The 20,891-nt window shown below is 47.5% G+C and overlaps 1 protein-coding gene across 14 annotated transcripts in view; it reads right to left on the bottom strand.

Annotated features, from left to right (window-relative positions):
• The window catches only part of FNBP1 (formin binding protein 1), an 84,510-nt gene that overhangs the window by 20,563 nt on the left and 43,056 nt on the right, over positions 1 to 20,891 (bottom strand). For 7 of the 14 annotated variants that reach the window (XM_063144855.1, XM_063144853.1, XM_063144854.1 and 4 more), the window contains exons 5-10: positions 16,398 to 16,460; positions 16,037 to 16,141; positions 7,997 to 8,125; positions 6,425 to 6,571; positions 3,976 to 4,170; positions 1,420 to 1,602 (exon numbers count right to left, since the gene is read on the bottom strand). In XM_063144855.1, the coding sequence (XP_063000925.1) occupies positions 1,420 to 1,602; positions 3,976 to 4,170; positions 6,425 to 6,571; positions 7,997 to 8,125; positions 16,037 to 16,141; positions 16,398 to 16,460 (822 nt within the window). Of the gene's footprint in view, positions 1 to 1,419; positions 1,603 to 3,975; positions 4,171 to 6,424; positions 6,572 to 7,996; positions 8,126 to 16,036; positions 16,142 to 16,397; positions 16,461 to 17,406; positions 17,442 to 20,891 lie in introns of those variants that run through there. The other 7 variants (XM_063144862.1, XM_063144863.1, XM_063144865.1 and 4 more) reach the window with 3 other exon arrangements.

Genomic DNA, 20,891 nt, shown 5'->3' with positions numbered 1-20,891 from the left:
CCCTGTTGGATCAGACCAAGGGTCCATCTAGTCCAGCATTCTGTAGCCAACCAGCTACATGACCAGGGACCCATAAGCAGGACACAGATGCAACAGGACCCTGCCACCCATGTTCCCCAGCTACTGGTGTGTATAGGCTTACTGCCTCTGCTACTGAAGGGACTAGTAGCCCTTGATAACCTCCTCCAGGAATTTATCTAACCACCTTTGAAAGCCATCCAAACTGGGGGCCATCACTAGTGAATTCCACAGTTTAACTATGCGTTGTGTGAAGAAGGACTTCCTTTCATCTGTCCTGAATCTCCTACGTCAGGCATTCTGTGATTTTGCTATTGCGATATAGGTTGAGGTTCATCTATTCTCTTCAAACCTTACAGTGACAGCTTCGCTTGGTGGCCCGTGGCAGGGTAGGCATCCCTCCTCCCCCATCCTCCTTAAATGCTGAAAATTCAAGGAAGGATCCTGGGATACCCCAATGGAGAACAGCCCCCAAACCTGGTCCCATGATGAATGTTAATGCTTTAGAGCTTTCTGTCCGCAGAGATAATGTGGCTATAGAACTACCGGCCACACTCTCCAGGATTGGGCTTAAAAAAAGCAAATGAGTTATTAACACCCTCCCCACCCCCAGCGACAATTAACCCAACATTAATTAACTTAAGAAATACCTCCCTACGGATCTGATTGTGAGCAGTTTATTTTTTCTTTTGGCAGTGAGCGAAGTTGAATCTGAATCTGTCCAAATGATCTACCCTAATTTTTTAATTAATTTTTTTGCAGCAGAGCCGAGGTCAAAATCCGTACATTTCAAGATTGCAGTGTGACCCGGGGACTCCCCCAAATTCTTCCCCCCCTCCATGATTAACAGCGTATATTTAAAAAATGGACACAAATCCACTTCAATCAATGGGAGAAGAATACAAAAATACGGAAGGATTCTCCCACGAAAAAAACGAAAATCGGAAGCTCATCGGTTTTGCCTGATTCATGCGCGTCTACCTGGGGATGACGGCACTGATCCTGTTTAGAGACCTGATGGCTTTATGCTAGCAAATTTCAGAAGAACAAGAACAGTAATTTTTGAAACCAAAAGACAGGGACTGAAAATAATATTGCTGCGATGCTGCGTCTCTGTTTAGGCTGCTCGATCGGACTTGCACCTGTGAAGGAAAAGGTGGTGGTGGGGAAATCCCTCCCTTTTTTTTGTGGTTTCATCATGGGGGGTTTTGACCAAGGTTTTGAATTTCTCAGAATCTGGTCTCTAGGCTATGGTTTGACACAGACATGGGGACAGGACACACTACAAAGAAAAAAGGGGAACGGCAGAAGTCAATTCCCAAATGGAGTCACAATAGAACGTGCAACTGAAGCACAAGATAAGAGAGAGAGGCAGGCAGACACATCCAGAGGAGAACTTACCCCGCGTTTTAGGCTCCTGAAGCAGTGGATTTTGGGTTTGGAGGTCATGAACTCGTTGAAGCGATGGGACAGAGGTTCCTTTTGCTGCTTAGGAGACTGAGGGCCATTGGGAACAGGAGAGGGTGAGGCAGAGGAAGGGGGCGGAGGAGGCGGCTGATGGGGGGACGTTAAAAGGGACATAAGCTACGTATAAGAGATGGAGAAGTGATAGAATTAAAAGGAAAAAAAAAACGAAATAAAAAGATTAAAAAACAAACCCAGAGAAGCACATATGAAACAAAAATGAACCCGCAAGCGCCGGAAGAAGCAACATTTCCAAAGCAAAATTTGAAAAGCGATTCAAAGCAAACGATTGAAATCATGGTTTGGTTTTTTGTTTTTGTTTTTTTTAGGAAATAAAAAAAAGTAGAACACAATTAACAGGAAAGGAAAGAAAAAGAGAAGGATCAGGAGACAGAAAGGTGTTTGGTTTTCTTTAATTAAAAAAAAAAAAGGACTCGGGTTACGTAAATGAGGCTGGGATGGAAAATGAGGAATTTTAGTTCAGCGATGCAATGCGAAGAAGTAATATGCGGGGTCCCTCCTCCTCCTCCTGAGAAAGCCCACTATGCTGCATGCAAGCGAGATGAGAGATCCCCCAGCCCAATCTTTCACCCTTGACTAAATTGTTGAATCCACCAGGAATTGGCATCCCGAAACATAGGGGACCTGCTTTACAGAAGAGACGATCTGTTGTAGCGGTTTTGAGTGTCGCACTGAAACCACTGAGGTCTGGGTTTGAATCCCAGCCAGCTGTTCGCTCTCAGCCTAACCTACCTTGCAGGGCTGTGTAGAAGGTAATATGGTCTAACCACCCCCACCCCCGGGACCTTGTAGGGCGGGCATGAAGCAAATGCATGGAAGAAACACGTGTCATGCTTCCTCACATGGGTGAAAGCACATCCAGGTATAAAGAGGAAGGTGGCACATTCTAGCAATCAGCAAGAGAGACAGGTTGTATTTGAATACGGGAGGAAAATCTAGAGCAGGGGTGTGGAACCTCTTTAAGCCCGAGGGCCAGATTCCATTTCAGAGAGGCTCTCAGGGGCTGCATTCCTGTGGTGGGCGGGGCTGAAGAAAAAAGGGGCGAGGCCGACGGGAAAGGGATCAGAGAGCAGCATATTTTGGGGGGCATTTCAGCCTTTTAGAAGTGGGGAAGGGGGAAACTGCGCAGAAGCTGGGGTACCCCCAAATGACCAGTTGTCAGAGGAAGGTGGGGAGAGCTCTTGGGAGGGCCCCAGTGATGGGCGGGGCCAAAGGAAAAGGAGGTGGGGGGATAAGGTACCAAAAATGCCAACATAGTTTAACTTAAGGCCCTTACTGCCAGTGACTATGCGTCAACAGAGGTGTTTCAGCCTTTTAGGACGATGAAAATAATAATAATAATATGACAATTCTCTTCAACCTTGCACCTTCCAGAGAGAAATTTGTACTTCTAACCCCTCCCTTACCCCCAGGGGAAAGGGAAGAAAGAAATCAAAACCAACAGGTAAGGATGTAGTGGGCCGTCCTGAGACATAATGAAGAACCCTCCTAACATGCCTTCGTGCAACATTTACCATGCTGATGGGGTGGAAAAGAGAAACGCGCACGCACACGCACACACATGTACATATGAAGAGAGTTACACAAGCTGAACCAAAACATTTGCTACCCGGCAGATAAATGACAAACAGGCACGTGGTGATTGCTACATTTGGCTGCGCATTCTCTGTCAGGAAAATTTTGGTAAATCAAAAGGGGATGGTTTCTCCCCCTTGCACAACTGAATAACACACTCGTGCGGGCAGAAAGGCTAGTACAACAGTTTCCGTCGCCGTCTTTGCACGGCTGGCTATGCAACATGACAACACGCCAGCATCTTAACACCATCGCTGCTCTTGCTGCTGGCACAGTGAAGCAAATGTTTAGAATAAGGCAGATGGTGCAAGGTTAAAAAAAAAAAAGGAGGATGTTGCATTACATGCGCCTTGCTATGAATTAATAAGATCCAACAGCTACACCGTTACCCTCCAGCACACACTGAGGAAGCGTTAAAGAAGCAATGGTGGAGGCAGGCATGTTGTTAATCAGCTGGAGGGGACTGAGCAATGTAAGCAAAGCGCAATTGGTAGGCATGAAACAATGTAAGCAGAGGGCAATGGTTTAGAAGCGAGCCAGAAACGAAAAACTGCCATGGTGCAGATAGGAGAACATAAAGAAACGGAGGCCAAAACAGCTTTGAACCAATAAAAAGCAACTCAATGTTAAGAAAAAGTACACTGAAATCATACAGAACGTTAAAAAAAATTAAAGGAAAATTCGGCAATTAAAAATAAAACCTATTACAATAAATTACAACTGGACATCAGCTATTAGTTCTTAGAAACTAATTTCTATTAAAAAAAGAGTGAGAAAGAGAGAGAGAGAGAGAGAGAGAGAGAGAGAGAGACTTCACTGCTGGAATTACAAAATAACTCACGGGTCGCAAACTACAAAGCGTACTGAAACTAAGCCAATGTCCAAAACAGGCGGTACCTTATTTTTTTTGATGAACGGCCACAGTTTGCCCTTGGACTTGCCGCTGAACCGGGATTCGGATTTGCTGTCTTTGGAGTTTGAAAGGCTAGATTCGGAGACCGTGCGCTTGATGGGCTGCGTGAAGTCTTCGAAGTCGATATCGCCCGGAGGCTCAAAGCCGGACTTAAAAGCTTCTACGACCAGCTGGGAATCCTGAAAGGGACAGAAAGCAGGCTCCGTTAATGAGCGACGTGGACCACAAAGTCCTCTGATGAGAACCTGGAAGTTTTGGGAGTCCGGGAATCTCCCAGAAATAGATTTTAAGGTGCCCATAGTTCCGAGGGGAGGTACATGGGTTGCTATGTGCAAAGGCTCATGCGCAATCCATTGCATCTCCCACTGAAAGGAAGAACTCCGCTTTGCCAGTTGGAGAACATCATATGAGCCCAACTTAGTCCAAAGCAGCATGTGAATGGCTAGGCCAGGGGATGGTAAGATAAAATATCTGGGCATAAAATACCCCTCTGCATTTGACTCCGCCCCTTCTGCATTCAGCTGGAGCGTCTCCGAAACGGAATTTGGCCGTTGGACTGAGGGATTCATTCAACACCCCTGACCTTAAGATTGGAATCACTTCCTCTCTTGCCAGAAGAAGGCGCGGAGAAGCAGTTATCCTTTCCATTGCGTGTGTGTGTGCGTCTCAGTGTGGAGTTCAGCCATGACATGAGTTCGAATCCCCTTGGTGTAGGGGATCTCTGGAAATTAGGAAACGGCACATCAGCCTTCCCCCCCCCCCCCGAGCTCCCTGCTCAAACCAAGTGCGGGGAGTTCCTCCTTCTGGCCCTCAGGAAAAAAGTGGTAGGAGGTCATTGCATGTGCTTTTTTTGTGGTGGCCCCACGTGCGTTACAAACTAGATAACAATTCAGATTTTTTAATTTTTTTTGTAGTTTGTAATGCGCTTGAGAGAGAGAGGAAACAAGGAATACAAGGCAGGAGGAGATCAAAACAAGAAGAATAAACCCGTCAAATGATTATCATATGCTGGGTGTCGTCTTTTCACTCACACACAGCTTTTTCCCGGCCTTTTGAACCCGTTAAAATCTGTTCCTCTGCCTCCTCGCAGCCATATTGTCCCCATTACCACGATCCAAACATCCCACCACTACAATGGAGCTAAAAATACCCCGCTTGTCTTCATGTGGCAGAAAGAGATAAATGTCAAAACAGGAAGTCAGAAATCCAGAACGCATTAATTCCTATCCGCTGCCAGCAAACTGGGAAGGCATCTCCCCTGAAGGTTCACTTGGCAGTCACCGCAGCTGGACATACCGTGAGGGGAAACAGAAACAGAGGCCGGGAGGACGCCAGGGAGGTGTGCCGTATTAAGGGCAAAACTACAGAAACAAGCGGTCAAATTCAGTTCAGCTTAAAAAGCCCGCGTGACTCATGGTGGACAGACCCAGCTGGATTAAAGCCGGCATGCTTTCCAGAATCCTGTTGTTCTGTTTTTTATGCTAGGGTTCAAACCCTGAGACATATGGAGACGTGCCTCTGAGCATGTGCAAGATGCCCTGCTCCCTCCTCTTGAGTCAGAGTCATAAACTAAATATTAACGTGCCGAGGAGAGACTTTAAAGAAGCTGTGATCGCAACTGCTTCATTTATTTATTTTAAATAGCAAAAATGGCAATTGCTATCTCTCTAGAACGCTGAACATGAGAAGTATGCTCAGATGAATTGTCCACGGGCACCCTGGGAAGTCCACACGTAAGGCATAAAGTCAAGAACATCCTTGGGCTCTTACCCTCTCTCCTCACCAACCCATAACTGCTCAGAGATATTTTAAAATACGTTCAGCGGTATATAAATCTATTACATAAATACATATCCAGATGTGCAGAGCATGGCTCATGCGCCGTTTGCCACAGCTTCCATTCTCGGCTGCATCCCCAGTGCGCGTATAGCCATAGGGTTCACACAGCATGATAACCCACATTGAGTGGTTGAGTATAGGTTGTATGTGGCTTGCTGTTGAACTGTGGGTTATTGTGTTGTCTAATCTCAGCTGTGGTAACAAATCGTGGTTTGTTAACCACAAACAACCCATGAGGAGAACTCATGGTTTGTTGTTGAGTTATGACCCGGGGATTGTGCATAGTAAACAAGCCATGTTTTGTTAGCATGGTTGGGTTCAGACAAGACGATAACCCGCAGTTCCACAACAACCCACGGTTCAACGACAACCTACACTCAACCCATAGACAACCATTGAACATGGGTCGTCTTGTTGTCTGGTCCAAAAGGCCTCCAGAGCTGGCACTGATTGATTTATGGGCAATAAATTTAGCCACTCATAAATTTAAGCACAGGTAGCTCTGTAGCATCTCCCCAATTCTGTCAGAGGATTTGGTTTCCTTTGAGGGTCTTCTGAAAATAAAGCTGGTCTTCAACGGAGCCACTGACTTACATTCTTCTGATCAATGGATTCCGCTGCTTTCGTGATCTCGTCTAGACACTTCCCAATGATCGGGATGACTTGCCGGTCGACCTCAGCAAAGGTTTTCATAGATTCGCCTATCCGGACTATTCTCCTCTCTTCCATTTCCTGGATTTTCTGCAAACAGAAGAATTGGCAGCGTTTGACGTCGCGGTTTCACGGATCAAAAGGACGACTCTTCGAGCGACACGTTCGCCCTCCGTAGAACAACTCCCTAAAGCCGGCCCGTGTTAGCATTCCCTTTAATAGCAAACGCAGGTGGTGAGTGCTGGTATAAGATAGGAGCCAAAAGGAGAAGGTGGCATCAGCCAGATCAAGGGAACCCCAAGATTTGGAGAAGGGCAAAAAAACTTTAACAAGAAAGCCTGAAGGGGAAACTAGATGGCCAGAGAGAATTGGCTCAGGAGCCAAAAAAGAGAGAGTGTTGAGCGGGTATTGGAAAAGAAACATGGAAAATCGGTTGGGAATGGAGTACTGCAGAGAAGGGCATGGCTGGCTGGGACCTAATGAGGTTTCCCAGCTGGTCCTCCAGGGTTCTTTCCCCCGACCCCACCCCATTTCCTCCCACCACTTATAATTTGGCGGTTTTCCGTCTTTCGTGCTGTTCTTTCCCCATTCCGGAAAGTTGAAGTGCCTCTCCTAAGATTTTGTCATTGGCGGGAAGAACTTTAAACTAAAATCTGCCAGGCTGCTCATGCCTTCGGCGGTGCCTGTATGTCTGTCTTTGTATGGGGGTCTGTCTGCGTGGGTCTCTGTGTGGATCGGGATCTCGGGGCAAAATGGTCTCTGGCAGAGAGGACCTCTTCCAGCATTTCCCCAATATGCTTCATTCACTTACGAAGTAGTAGGTGAAAACAGCGCCCGTCAAGACTATCAAAATCGATTCCCGGGGCAACCAAAATGCCACCGGCATCCCGGGCAGAGGGGAGCCACCGGGGAAGCAGGATTGCATGCTGGAAGTGGAATGAAGGCCTGGCCAGACACGAATCCAGGCCATATGTTCGCACAACTCCACGCCACAACCTGACAGGGCTCCATTCCCCACGGAGAGCTCCGATTTCCTTGCATAGCTTTGACCCACTGGCGGATAACAGAGAACAATTCCCGGCAGGACCCCGGCGGGCGCATCCTTCCCCAGAATTCAAAACAGCTCACTCAGGCCCTGTTGTTTTGGCAGTCAAAGAGTAGGACGGGGAACTTTCCATTCAACTAACATCATCAACAACAATAATAGCAATGATAATAATTTGCAATACAGTTCACCGCCTAGGATTTCTTTGTATATAGGCGGGATATAAATTGAATAAATAATTCAAAACTTTTTTCGTCCGGCAGGCCTTTGGTGACTAGACTGGACCTCTGTTTATGCATCGGGCTTTTTAAGAAAAAATATTACTACTTTTAAGTAACGCCCACCCACCCGTTGCTCCATCCACCCCACTAGTTTAAGAAAAGTTAACCGTCAAAACTGGGTCGAAGTCTCTGGGATTAAGAAGTGCGGAGAAAGTGGGTCTCTGGTGGCCATCGGGGAGGCGTCCCCACCTGGAAGATGTTGGGTATCTGGGTGTGATAATGCTCATTTTGCTCCTGGTTGAACTTCTGCAGCATGGCGGAATATTCCGTTTTGCTTTCTTCGGCCATATGATGCCGGAGCTGAGCTTGCTGCCGTGCCTGAGGAAGAAGAAAGGAAGAATTATTATTATTGGATGGCACCTCGGAGGAGCTTCTGCCTTGAAAGGCGCCCAAGGGATATTTGAAATACATAAATGAAAGAAGGAAGAACGTCTCAGAGAAACGGTGGCCCAGGGACCGAACCTCATATCAACCATGGGCGATGGGTCTTGGGGGCGTTTCTGGATGGCAGCCAAACCCGGAAGTTATGTGTCTTCCGTAAAAGGGGTAAGAAGAGGGTCGGATGTGCAGGGATCCCCAAATTTTTGGCAGGCCTGTGGGCACCTTTGGAACTTTGAGAGTGGCGGTCGGAGCAGAAAACACCTCCAACAGCTTCACAACATTGGAATAATTACCTGCTCCCCATCTCACAGTTCCTTGTATTGTTTAGTATTGTTACTGTAGTTAAAATTGCTTTTAATGGTGTATTTAAGGGCACAATCCAATGTGTGTTTAGATCGAAAAAAGTCCAGCTGATTTTATTATATGAAGTGGTACAGAAGTATTTATTACATTAAGCAGCCCTTCCGAGGACACCCTTGCACAGAGAGGCAGCGGGACGGATCGCTCCCAGCAGGAGCTGATCAGAAAGACGGGACGGTCCCATGTAGAAACGCAGACGGCAGTAGCTCCTAGTGGAGGGAGCATCCAGCAAGTTAATTTATCCCTCGTGGCCCGCTGACAGTTCTTCGGTGGTGCACCTTTGCGGGATCGCTGTCCTCCTCCTTGTCCGTCTCTCCTGTAAAATCTCTGCCCAAATATTTCCATTCAACAATCCCGTTTGGAGCTGCCCCCTCTCTAAACCCTCCGCCCCGACCCCGTGCCTTCGGGATTTTCACCCTGGAGCCCTTCTGTTTCCACTCATGGCCCACTTAATCACCGCTCCCTGGCCTGCCGCCCATCTGTTTCGTTTCAGCTGTCTTTCCGCTTCTCGCCGGATCCCTCCCTCTGCCTCGGGCCCATCTGCTTCGCTTCCTATCTTCGCCGTTCGGGCTTTCCTCCCAGCCAAGGACAGGCGAAGGACCGTCAAGGACACGAGAAGGAATATGGGCACTTTAAAAGATCCCGGGCCCACCGGACGCCAATCTGCATCACATGGACAGACGCCCATGGACTATCTGCCCGTGTAAATGTGGAAGTCGTGACCGAACTTCACGGGAATTGCACAAAAGGCAAAGGCAGCGACCTCGTTTCCCATTCGGATCGCACCAAAATAAAATAAACCCTTTTGTGAATTTGCACCCGTGTCCCTCCCAGGGCATCCGCAATCCGAACTTCCTTTCCAGTTACAATTCATTTGGGATGGTTGTGAACTGGGGTGCAGAAATGCACCCAAAAGGGTTAGTTTGTTTCATATCTCTTGGAAACAGCCCCCAGTGCAATCAAGCTTATAATAAAAAGCTTCCATTGGCATCAATGAAATGTTGATTCCCCCCCACCCCAGCTTAATTATCATGAGAGCCAGTGAGGTGTAGTGGTTAGAGTGTTGGCCTGGGACCGGGAAGATCCAGGTTTGAGTCCCCCCTCGACCATGAAGCTCACTGGACGGCTTTGGGCCAGTTGCTGACTCTGAGCCTACCCTACCTCACAGGGTTGTTGTGAGGATAAATTGGAGAGGAGGAGGAGGATCATGCAAGCCCCTTTGGGTTCCTTGCAAGAGGGGGAAAGACAGAATATAAATGTAATAATAAATAAATAATAAAATCATGCCAGGGTGGGGGGGGGGTCTTGCAGTCTTGCAGAGAGTTTTCCCTTCTTTCCCCAGTTGCAAACTCCCCCCCCCCCACTTGAAAACTGCTGCTTGCATTGCAATGAAGATCAGGAAAAATCTTCCTCCACCACCAACACACACTGGGGGCCCTGGGAAATCAATTTGGGAACGGATCCCATTGGCCGAGGCCTAGCAAAGCCCCTAGAGCTAATGATTGATGAATGGGGTAATTCACTGCAGGGGGAGTTGCTCAAATTTTGGAGCAGGACCTGGGTAGGGAATGGGAAATGAATTGAGGCTGCTCGCCAGATTTGTCCTTGCTTCGCTCCTGCATTAGCGCTCCGTAAAACGTTGTCGCATTAGCGCTCTGTCAAACGTAGAAAGGTCCGCCCGTAACCAAAAAGAAGAGAACAATTTCCGCATTTTTGCCCATGGACTGCTCCTGGGTGAGCTGCCTCCCCCCCCTCCCCCCCGGTGGGTGCCAAAAATGGCAGGGAGGGAGGAGGAAAATAAAAATTAATAAAATAAAAATGGCGTCTGCATTGGCTTTGGCACCTCCAGAGGGTCAACATTATCTTGCAAACAGGCTAATTTTGACCTTTCTGGGAATCCGAGGCAGCCATTTTTTTTTACAAATAAATCTTTTTTGTGGGGTTCTCCTGAATTTTGGCGGGTGGCAGGAGCATCGCCCAGCCCTGATCTTCAAAGTGGAACAACAGCTCAAAGGCAGCAGAGGTTTGAAATCTGCATTCCAGCTCAAAGCAAACCGGGCCTTTTCTTTGCTCCCCGCCAACCAAACCCTGGGCTGTTGTAGCTTTGCCAGGCGGCCGGCAGCCAAAGCTACGCTCCCATCTCCAAGTTGATAAACAAGGCGGGAACAGAGAGACAAACACACGGGGATGTTTCAAAAGCAAACAAATGATAAAAACAGGCGGAGGAAAGGGTTTTACGGGCCTGGTTCAGACAACCCAACAGCTCATTGTGGGTTAATTTACCCTCGATTAGCAGCATATGAATACACAACTCCTGACCGGCGGGTTTTTTTGAGGGCAGCCCTCATATAACCCTACAGCAGACCATGCCTTATGCGTGGGTTGTTTAATTTATCCGGGTCGGGTTCGCACAACCCAGCAACCCCTGAAGGGGCGGGGAGCCAAATTCACCCACACATTGACCCTCTTTGTAGGTATCGTTGTACCCATGCAGAGAGACATATACTAGACACATAGTTGTGCTTTCAATGTCTTTACGGATGGGGGAATAAAAATAATGTCAACTGTAACATACAACCAGGGGCGTTGTTAAGACCGGGCTCGTAAAGGCCGTCGCCCCGGATGCATTTCAGGGTGCCCCGGATCTGTTCCACAGAACTCTGTTGCCAATGTAAGAGGCAATTTTCAAGGGGGATTGCAGTCGCGGGGAGTTAACTCACCCCTCGCCACATGCTGCAACACACACATCCCTCAAAAAAAAATAAACCCCTGCATGGCAAAAACTTGTGGAGGTAGGGGGAAACACTTTTTCCATGGGTTTGGGTGCAAATGAACTGAAGAGTTTATTTTTATTTAAGATTATTTGGATATGAATTTAATTGGCTAGCTTTACCTCCTGTGAAATTTAAGGAAATCCTGGCAATTATTTCTAAATTTACATATATAGGTAGATTTTAATATGCAGATTTTGTGCAGATTCGTGAACTGTGTGTATAGCCCCCAAATCTTGGAAGTGTCTAGATGCAAGTGTATATATCGCTGTATACAACCCTACTAACTACAAGTCTGGCTTAAACACAGAACTGCAGCTTGGGGGTGATGGGGGAATGATAACCCCGTCCTATAATTTAGCACACAAACATGGAAACAGATCACAGACTGTGTGGCGACGGCACAAATCCTTGTTTATTTTACATGAAACTGTTCCTCGTCTCACCCCCACAGACTTCTGAGTGTGTCTCTTCCTGGACTTAGATGTACAATTTCATCTTAATTTATTTATTTAAACCATACATGGCCCCATGACGTGACACACACACACGGCATGCAATTTGTTTCAGATGGGATGCAGGGGATTCTTTGGCATCATTAAAAAAAAAAAAAAGGAGGGGGGATAAAAATGTATGTTTTAAAATGTTTGGAAGCAGGGAGATTTGTGGACCCAGAGAATACGTTTTTGCCTTTGGAATCTGCAGAAGAAGGGAGTGAGATAAGTTCCAAAATGCATCAGAATGAGGTGTGTGTGGGGGGGGGAGGTGTTCAGGGCTAAAAGATAGACTGCGCTGCTTCTGGTTGCAAGTCATGTTTTTGAATGGTTCCCAACTTTTTTTTTAAAAATCCCTGCATGTAGAAATCTAGTGTGACAGGGTACAAGCCAGGCTAGAATTTTTCTTCCCCATGTGCTAGATTGGACTTTGTGAAGAAGGAGTCTACAAAGAGGGCCTAGCCCGCAAAGTATTTGATCCATGGGGGAGAAGGCTATCCGTGGCTGTTTGTCCTGATGGCTCTATGCTACCTCCAGTATCAGAGGCAGTAGGCCTAGGTACCCCAGTTGCTGGGGAACATGGGTGAGAGAGTGCTGTTGCACTCATGCCCTGGTTATGGGTCTCCCGTGGGCTGCTGTGTGAACAGAAAACTGGACTAGACCGACCCTTGGTCTGATCCAGCAGGGCTCTTCTCATGTCCTTAAGAAAGCCAGCAAGCCTGAACACGTGGGTACATTTTTAAAGGCACACTAGACAAATACAAAAACAGAAACAGTGATTTATCAGGGAGATGTGTCGGAAAATGGGGGTTCATCCCCAGCAAATCAGAACGGTTGGGATCTGGGGTAGAAGTTGAAAGTGACTTTTGAGCGGAAAGATGAGACAGCAATGCTCACCCAGGAACAAGAGGAGAAGAAATTTTCTAACGAGGCGTGGCAGGGTGGAAGCTGGTGGCCGAATCCCAAATTTGGTAGAAAACGAGCAAGCAAGAAGACAGAAGAGGAGAAGGAGGAGGCAGCGAAAAGAACACAGGGCCTGCTCTTCATTAACAAAGGCGAGCACAAATGTTATCTAACGCTTTCAGCACGGCACAAAACTCTGCCAGATGATCCTCATGCGCTAATGGTTCGGAAGGAATGCTAGCGCCGTTAAAGAGAGAGTGGGAACATCACTAACGAAGCTCTAATGAGGGAGCGAGGGGGTGCTTAACGGCTGAAGACCTGGAATTATAAAGGCAGAACATGCTTCTCCTGCACACTTCCTCAAGGCATTTATTCGTTTTATTTATTCCCGCGCCCTTCCGAGGAGATCAAGGGAGCGTACGTGCTCTGCCCCCATGATTTTATCACCACGACAAGCCTGCAAGGTAGGCCAGGCTGAAGGAAGCCTAACCTACTGATGATGAATTCGAAAGAAGGGGTGGAGCCTGGCCCCCGGTCCAGATGCATTGGACTACAACACCCAGCTAGTGGGGGATACTGGGAGGTGTAGTCCAACACATCTGAACCGGGGTGTAGGCAGGCTGGGAAAGACTGCTCTTAACATCACATCCCAAAAGGTCCCTTGTCTGACCTTTCTCAAACCCCATGGAGGGGAAAGTGGGGCTGGGCTGTGCCTTGGGTCCGAAGCCGAGTCGAAGTGGGCCAATTCGTTGCTGTGGATCTATACAAATCCATGTACGGATACTAAAAGAACTGGAAAAATAAAAAAGTGGGTTTTTTTGTGAGTACCTCTAGGTGCCACATTGGGCACCCTTTCATGGGCAGCACAAATGCCACGTCCTTCCTCTTACCACTACGCCACACTGCCTCTCTGTAAAATACGCTGTAAAGGAAGTATCGCATAACCCTGGCATAAAACCAAGGGTAAGATCCAACAAAAGACCTACTTCGAGCAGACCCACTGGAATGAATGGGACTTAAATGAGCCATGGCTACCTTAAGTCCCATTCATTTCAGTGGGTCTACTCTAAAGAGGACATAGGTTGGATTTTAGCCCCAGGCCTCCGCTCTTTCTTTTGGTAAATGGTCTAAGAACCTCCAGATGAAATGCAGAATTCCCCAAGAAGGCCCATCCGGCCGGCAATGAAAGAAAGGGAGAAAAGAAACAAACGTTAAGTTTGTTTTTAATCGACCCCAGAATTGTTGTTTTTAAATGGATACTGTTGTTTTTATACTGTTTTTATGTTTTTAAAATTTTTGTATACTTTTAATGTTTACTATTTTTAATTGTTGTAAACCGCCCAGAGAGCTTCGGCTGTGGGGCGGTATATAAATGTAAATAAATAAATAAATAATAAAGGGGCGAAGGAGAAATGTGGCAAGATTCACATCCCCAGCTTTCCCTTTCCCTGAAACATTTGCGACGCAAAGTTTCCGAGAACGGATTTGCACATGGTGAGGGGGCGGGGCGGGAGGCTCAGTTAGGAACGTTTTGCAGGACGGCCACGCCGAGGGCTGAGGACCGAGTCATACAGACCTCACAGAGGCATCGCTAGGCACTGAAAAGATGCCCCCAAACCCATAGGCCACGAATCGGCATAAAATCTGCATATGCTCATTGATACCCATATATAGTAACGAAGAAAGAATGACTGATCTTGATTTAAACTTCACAGGAGGCAAAGCCGGCAAATGGAGGTCTCAGTATCTCAAAATAAAATCTTTAATTCATTTGCACCGAAACCAATGGAAAAGGTTTTGTTTTTGTTCTGAAACTAAATTGCTATGCAAGAGAAGATTCCTTTTGGGCGGGGGAGGAAGGAGGAGTTGCCTCATGTGGGAAGGGGAGAGTGAACCCCTCCGTCCCTTGAGAATCGCCCCCACATGGCAATTAACTGGCAGCACCAGTTCCAAGACTTGTGAGGCTGCGAGCGCCCCAATCCCATGGCTGGCATGAAGAGCCTTTTTGCGAAGCTCCAGAATATAGCTTGGCTCACTTCTTTGAGCAGCCTGAAAAATGGATGGCCCCGCCATTGAATAGGGTGTGGTTGAGCCGACTTTCTGCAAAGTCACCCCGCAGTCTTTATGGCTGACTGGGCGGGGGAGACTAGAACCTGGGTCTCCTGAATCCCAGTCCAATGCTCTAACTGCTGCACCACGCTGCCACTCTGATAATAATAGCCCCCCAAAGTTATCATGTACTCGAGGGAGCCGTCGGGGTAGTGCTCCCAAAAACGAGGTCTGCCCATCAGACCAGCTCCGGAGTAAGTAGGTCACCGATCCGGCCAGGGGAAAAAACGGCAACCGTCTCCGAACAAAGCCAGGGAGTCTTGAGGAATGACAACAAGGGAGCCAAGCATATGCTTGGCTCCCTTGTTGTCATTCCTCAAGACTCCCTGGCTTAGATATATATAAGAGGAAGCCAACAGAGCCATGGTGAACAACAGCAGCGAGAGAAAACAATCCCGTTGCATCATGCTTTGGAGGCAACGCAGCTTTTGAATTATTGCTGAGCTGCCTCTTGATTAAACAAATGTCCTCTTCTGCCCTGGGGAATTTCATGTACGTGAGCCCCGCATCACGTGCTGATGCCGAAGCACAGAAAGGGGAAACACACATTTTGCAAAAGCTCCTCTCTCTCTCTCTGGACGGGAAAATATCAGCACAGCGATCACACACACACACACAAACACACACACACACACACACACACACTTCAACGTCAAGTCCTGCAACCAAGGAAATCCCCCCCCCCCAATCTGGATTTGGGTGACTTTTTCTTTTCCGTCTCGCCGCTTGGCCCTCTGGGAAACGAGCGCCATGCAGCTGGCTATGCAGCGGCCATATTTTTTATTATCTTTTTTTCTTTTTATTGTCAATTCGACAAAACAAAACAGGAAACGAATCATGAAAAATGAAAAGAAGAACACGACACGACATGCCTAGTAATAACAGTATTTCATCAAGTACAACTTTCTTTTTTTAAAAAAAATGGCTGCCGTGGCGGGCTTGGCCACGGCAGCCATTTTGTGAGCACGCCCTCAACACTGTATAGACATTGCAAATCCGCCGACTCAAAAAGTTTGGGGACACTTGACCAGGCGATGAGTTGAACACGATATAACGGGAAACCAATGTGAAGATGATAAACAGGAGGGATGCCACAGAAACAAGCCAGCCCAGGAACGAACACTGATGACCAAAAGTTTGCGAGTTGAACGGAAGAAATCCGGATGGCGGTTTGTGGGTGCCGCTCCCCCCCTGCCCGGTTTCCTTCTTACCTTTTCGACGTCTGCTTTCGTGACGTTGATGTCAGCGTCCATCTTCTCGAAATACTGCTGCGCTCTGTCCGCCTCTTTGCAATCCCGCTCAAATCTCCTTTTGCTCTGGGAAGCCAAGGGGGAGGCATCGTGACTTGAAGGCCGGGAAGACACACACGACACGCGGTCCTCAAGGTGGCCAGGCAGTTAGCCACGGTCTCACCAGTATGGGGCGGCTGCCGACATGCCTGCGTATACGGCCTCATTAGCCGTTTTGGAGGGCATCTCCATTTCCAGAGGGGGGGAAATGGGGAACGGACGCAATTGTAAATCAAACGAGACCGATTTCGGCAGGGCCGTGACGGGATGCGTTCACACCTACCGATTCAAGCTGCTTCCAGCAGGTTTCGATATGTTGCTGTGCTTTCCGGCCGTCGTGGAAGTGCTGTGGGAAGGCGAGAACCAAGCGTTAACAACGAAAGGCACCAATGTTAGGCTATCTTCAGAAGCCCTCCTCCGGGTGCCCCCCGCCAAAGGAAGCTAGGCAGGAGAGTACCAGAGAGAGGGCCTTCTCCGTGGTGGCACCCTATTTATGGAATAAAATCCCCAAAGAGCTTCGCCTGGCACCTATGTTGTTTTTTTTCAAGGGCCGAGCTAAGATCTTTCTTTTCTCCCAGGCATTTTAGAGATCTTGTCCGAGTTTATTATGTCTGGTTCATCGATTCCTGTTCTGTCTTTCCGATTCTCGCTGAATCGCTCTCTCTGCCTTGGGCACATCTGCTTTGCTTCTGGTGTCGTGTCTTTTAGATTGTAAGCCAGAGGGTTTCGTATTGACTTGTAAGCCCTTATCGGCAAGCTTAGGGGCTAAAGAGCAGGGCAACCATGATTTAAGTAAATAACAAACAAACTATTCATTTATTCAAAGTATTTTTTTTTATCCCGGTCCTTTGCAGGATGTGGCTTACCTGCAAACAGGAAATCACGACCATCCCTAAATCTAAAATCTAAATCTAAAAAGACACAGCATGCAAGGAAAAAGGCATGAGGAGGGGAAAGGGAAAAAAAAGGGAAGTCTTTCAACAGGGCTAGTGGGATGGTCCTGCCTCCCCCCCCCCCCGGCTCTCTCCGTACAGCCTTGGTACCAACTATGGGTTAGCATTAAGTCTGAACCAGCCCACTAAACATATAGGGACATGAGCTGATACCTGTTGCACAAACCTCATCAAAGCACACACCCCTAACATGAGCCTCCCATGCATGTCACTGGGCATTGTGCGCGAGAAGGCCCCGACAGGATGTGCCTGCTGGGAGAGTCAGGTTGGACAAGGCCATGAACCCACTGTAGAAAGGGGTGGCAGGAGACTCTAAAAAAAGAAAGAAAAGCCACCAACCCTAAAAGTATCCCAGTGACCCGCTGGAGTCCGTAAACAGCCGCTAGCCGGACTGCAGTTAGCCGTTCAGTATGTAAAACTGTTAGCAGGGCAACGCGATCATGTTTATATATGGCGCTTGAAGGGGAGGGGAATCCATCCATGAATAGACCGTAGGATTTCTGAGATATTTCAAACAGTTCACAGGCCCCAAAATAATCAAAGCGACACTGCAATCTGGCCAGCCACGTCCGTTTGCAATCCTCCTTTCCAACGGGGACTTTGGGATGCACAGCGAAGGGTTACAAGATCGTTTAGACCACCTGGCATTGGGTCCAACCACTAGGCAACGCTCCCCCAATTTGACTTGTGTTGAGGTTTTTTCTTTTCTTTTTAACCAAGCGACCACTTACTCCGATGAAGTGGAGTATGGAACCCGCTTCTCTTAACTGGAACGGAGAGAGGGGGGAAGTGAATGCCCTCTCTCACTTCCTTTTCGACTCTGTCATAAGCCAGGCTGCCATCGCTGCACCTACACAGAACGCTCTATCAAAGGCAAACGGAGGCCATAAAAGGCAATGCAGCTCCCTGCTTGGCAAAGCTGCAGCCCTGAAATAGTCCTCCTTTCCCATTAATTCCGAAGACACCCGTGCCGTGCTGACCTCTCCTCTGCCATAAACCCAGTAGCTTTCTTTAAAACTCTCTCCCTCCATCTCTGTCTGTCTCTCCAAACTGCAGCATAACATTCCAGAAATATAATACATCCATCTTCCCCTGCCGTCTGGGGCTGCTGGGAATTGCAGTTCAACTCATACGAAGGGCGCTGCATTCTGCATACAAATCCCTCCTCTTTGGGGCCGCTCGAAATCGTGCCAACCTGTGGAATTTTTAACGCCTGCAAAGGAGATAAGGGAGCGCTCACACACCGCTGCAGCAATCCCTGGGTGGATTACAAAACGCTTTTGCTTGATTTCTCCAGGGCTCACGTCGGTTATTCCACAGCCCACTGGGCCTCAGCCTCACAGACCTGTTTTGCATATAAAATCTCAGAGCTGGAGTGTTGCACGTGCATGTGTGCGTGTAGAATAGACATAAAATGCTACAGAGCCTCTGAGCATATGCAGAGTATTTGACTACCAGAAATCACAAATACACCCCATTCGCATCCTCTGTCAAATCTATGAGCATGCAAAACAGGGGGGGGGGTCTACCCCTGAACACCCCCATACAATATTAAAACCAGCAATCCAAGAATATTTTAAAAACCCTAGGAAATCAAAGATCAAGCACCTAAAATTGGAAAATAAATAAATAACAGGGAGCCAGATCGAAAAAAGGGGGAACCATGCAGAAGGAAAACAAAATTGAAACGTTTGTTGGAGAGAGGTTTTCACGCTACAATGCGACACTGTGGAAAGAGGCAACCTGAATCCCTGTATTTGGGAGCTCCAGTTTTTCTCCTGGGCTTGCTGCAAAAATCCTGCCACGTGTGTGTGTGGTCTGCATGCAGCCACCTGCTTTCATGGAAGGCAAAAAAAACAACCCCAATTTTTGACTCTGATTTCATCTCCAACCCTAGAATTCCATGCCAGGTTTTATGTGTCAGGGTGTGTGTGCTTTGATTCTGTTTGCATTTTGTTTTACTTTATTTCTACAAATATGTAATCCTTCAGACAATAAAAAAGGAAGAAAGAAAAAGGCCAAAAGAACAGTCTTCATATTTTCCACATCTGGAATAGCTGTCCGGGCAACAAAAGAGATTTTAATTTAATGTGATCTATAAATTGCTTCTTTCTTTTTTTTTTTCCAGGTTGCAAAACCCTGCTCGGAAGACGTAAGAGAAAAGAAACTAATCCCAGGCCCCTCAGAAATCTTTTCAGTGGCAGCTGCAGAAAAGCTCTCTCTCTTTTTCAAAAAATAAAAATATCGGAACATTGCAACGGGACGCTAAGAGGAAGGATTAGCAGGAAATGAGACCGTGGAAAGGGAGCAATAAGTTTTAAAAACAATTCAGCGACCTGATTATTTCGTTACAGACGAAAGAGGATAACAAAGCCACGAGCCCGTTTTTCCACCCAGGAGGCTCCGAGAAAAACACGGCCCTAAAAAGGGGGTTTATTTTCGCCACATCATGTATTCCCATCACGCGGGTGAATCTATTTTACGCAGCAGACGCAAAATAGGGAGCCATGTGTGATGCACACAGCATCCCTGCTAAATATGCAGAGAGATCACTGCCGCTGCGTCGTTGCGAAATGCTGCAGTGTTTTTTTAATCAGCTGCGAAGCGACGGATCAGGCCTTGGCTTCACAAGGGAAGCTTTTTGAACACGGATATCAGCGGTCCCTCTGCACGGCCCCAATGCCGTCCGACACCCAGCATCGGACTTTGAAGATCCAGGGTTTGCATCCCAGCTGCGAAAGACCAACGTGAACACTCTTTTCTCCATCTGTAAAATGGGCACAATACAACAGGTGCATAACATGGAACACGTTATGCACGAAGAAAAGGCCGCATACATTTGAATGGTGCTTTCCCCAAGAGTTTTGCATGGATGCGTTTCCTTCTTAAAATGCCTGCTTTCCACTTTTCAAAGGACTTGTAGTGTTGTCTGAGAGGGATGCCAGTCACTGTGGAATCCAGTGCTTTTTGGCCTCACAGACTCCCAGTGAATACCCGACTTGGTTCACAGTTGCAGGCTGAACTGCAGGGCTATTCCCCAAATGCTGGAACTTTCCCCCTTTTTTTTTTTTTAAAATGCAAATAGAAATGTGTGCAATTTGTGGGGTGCAGCACGTGATTTACCAACCCCTGGCCCTGGCCGTAGCTGGAATTCAATAGCAAAGGAGTGAATGCACAATGTGATTTCTGGAAGCAGTAAGTTTGAAAACCACTCCTCAAGAACCTTCCTCGACTTGATGCCCTCCAAATATTCTGGACTATAAATCCCAGCATTCTCCAAATATTCTGGACTACAAATCCCAGCATTCTCCAAATATTCTGGACTACAAATCCCAGCATTCTCCAAATATTCTGGACCACAACTCCCAGCATTCTCCAAATATTCTGGACTACAAGTTTCAGCATTCTGACTATTGACCATGCTAATGGGAGTTGTCAGACAAAACTTCTGGAGGACAAACTGTTCTCGCCTGGTCTAGAAGCTACCATGTTGGCTCTTCAGACTCCTGGGTTCAAATTCCTGCCCAGAATTTAGGTGGCCTTGAGCAAAAATCACCACCTCCCTGTCTCATCGTTGCTTGCTCACAGAGGCACAACAAACCCAGCATCTTACACATGTACAAAAAGGGACAGCTGTCGACATGACACCAACTGAGCTCTCGGCCCGCGCAATGACACGTGGTACCACTGATGATCGCATGAGATGCACCCCAGAGATGGGATGGAGGGAGGACGAGGCAGAACAGGCCTGTTTATGCTGCCACATGGAACAGGGATCATGTGAGACATTTCACTCGCGAAAAGCCACAACAAAAAGAGCCTTA

Source organism: Elgaria multicarinata, chromosome 19 (assembly GCF_023053635.1).
Source record: "Elgaria multicarinata webbii isolate HBS135686 ecotype San Diego chromosome 19, rElgMul1.1.pri, whole genome shotgun sequence".
NCBI classification, from domain to species: domain Eukaryota; kingdom Metazoa; phylum Chordata; class Lepidosauria; order Squamata; family Anguidae; genus Elgaria; species Elgaria multicarinata.
Note: the sequence above shows the minus strand (reverse complement) of the source record. Positions and strands in the feature narration are given on the sequence as shown.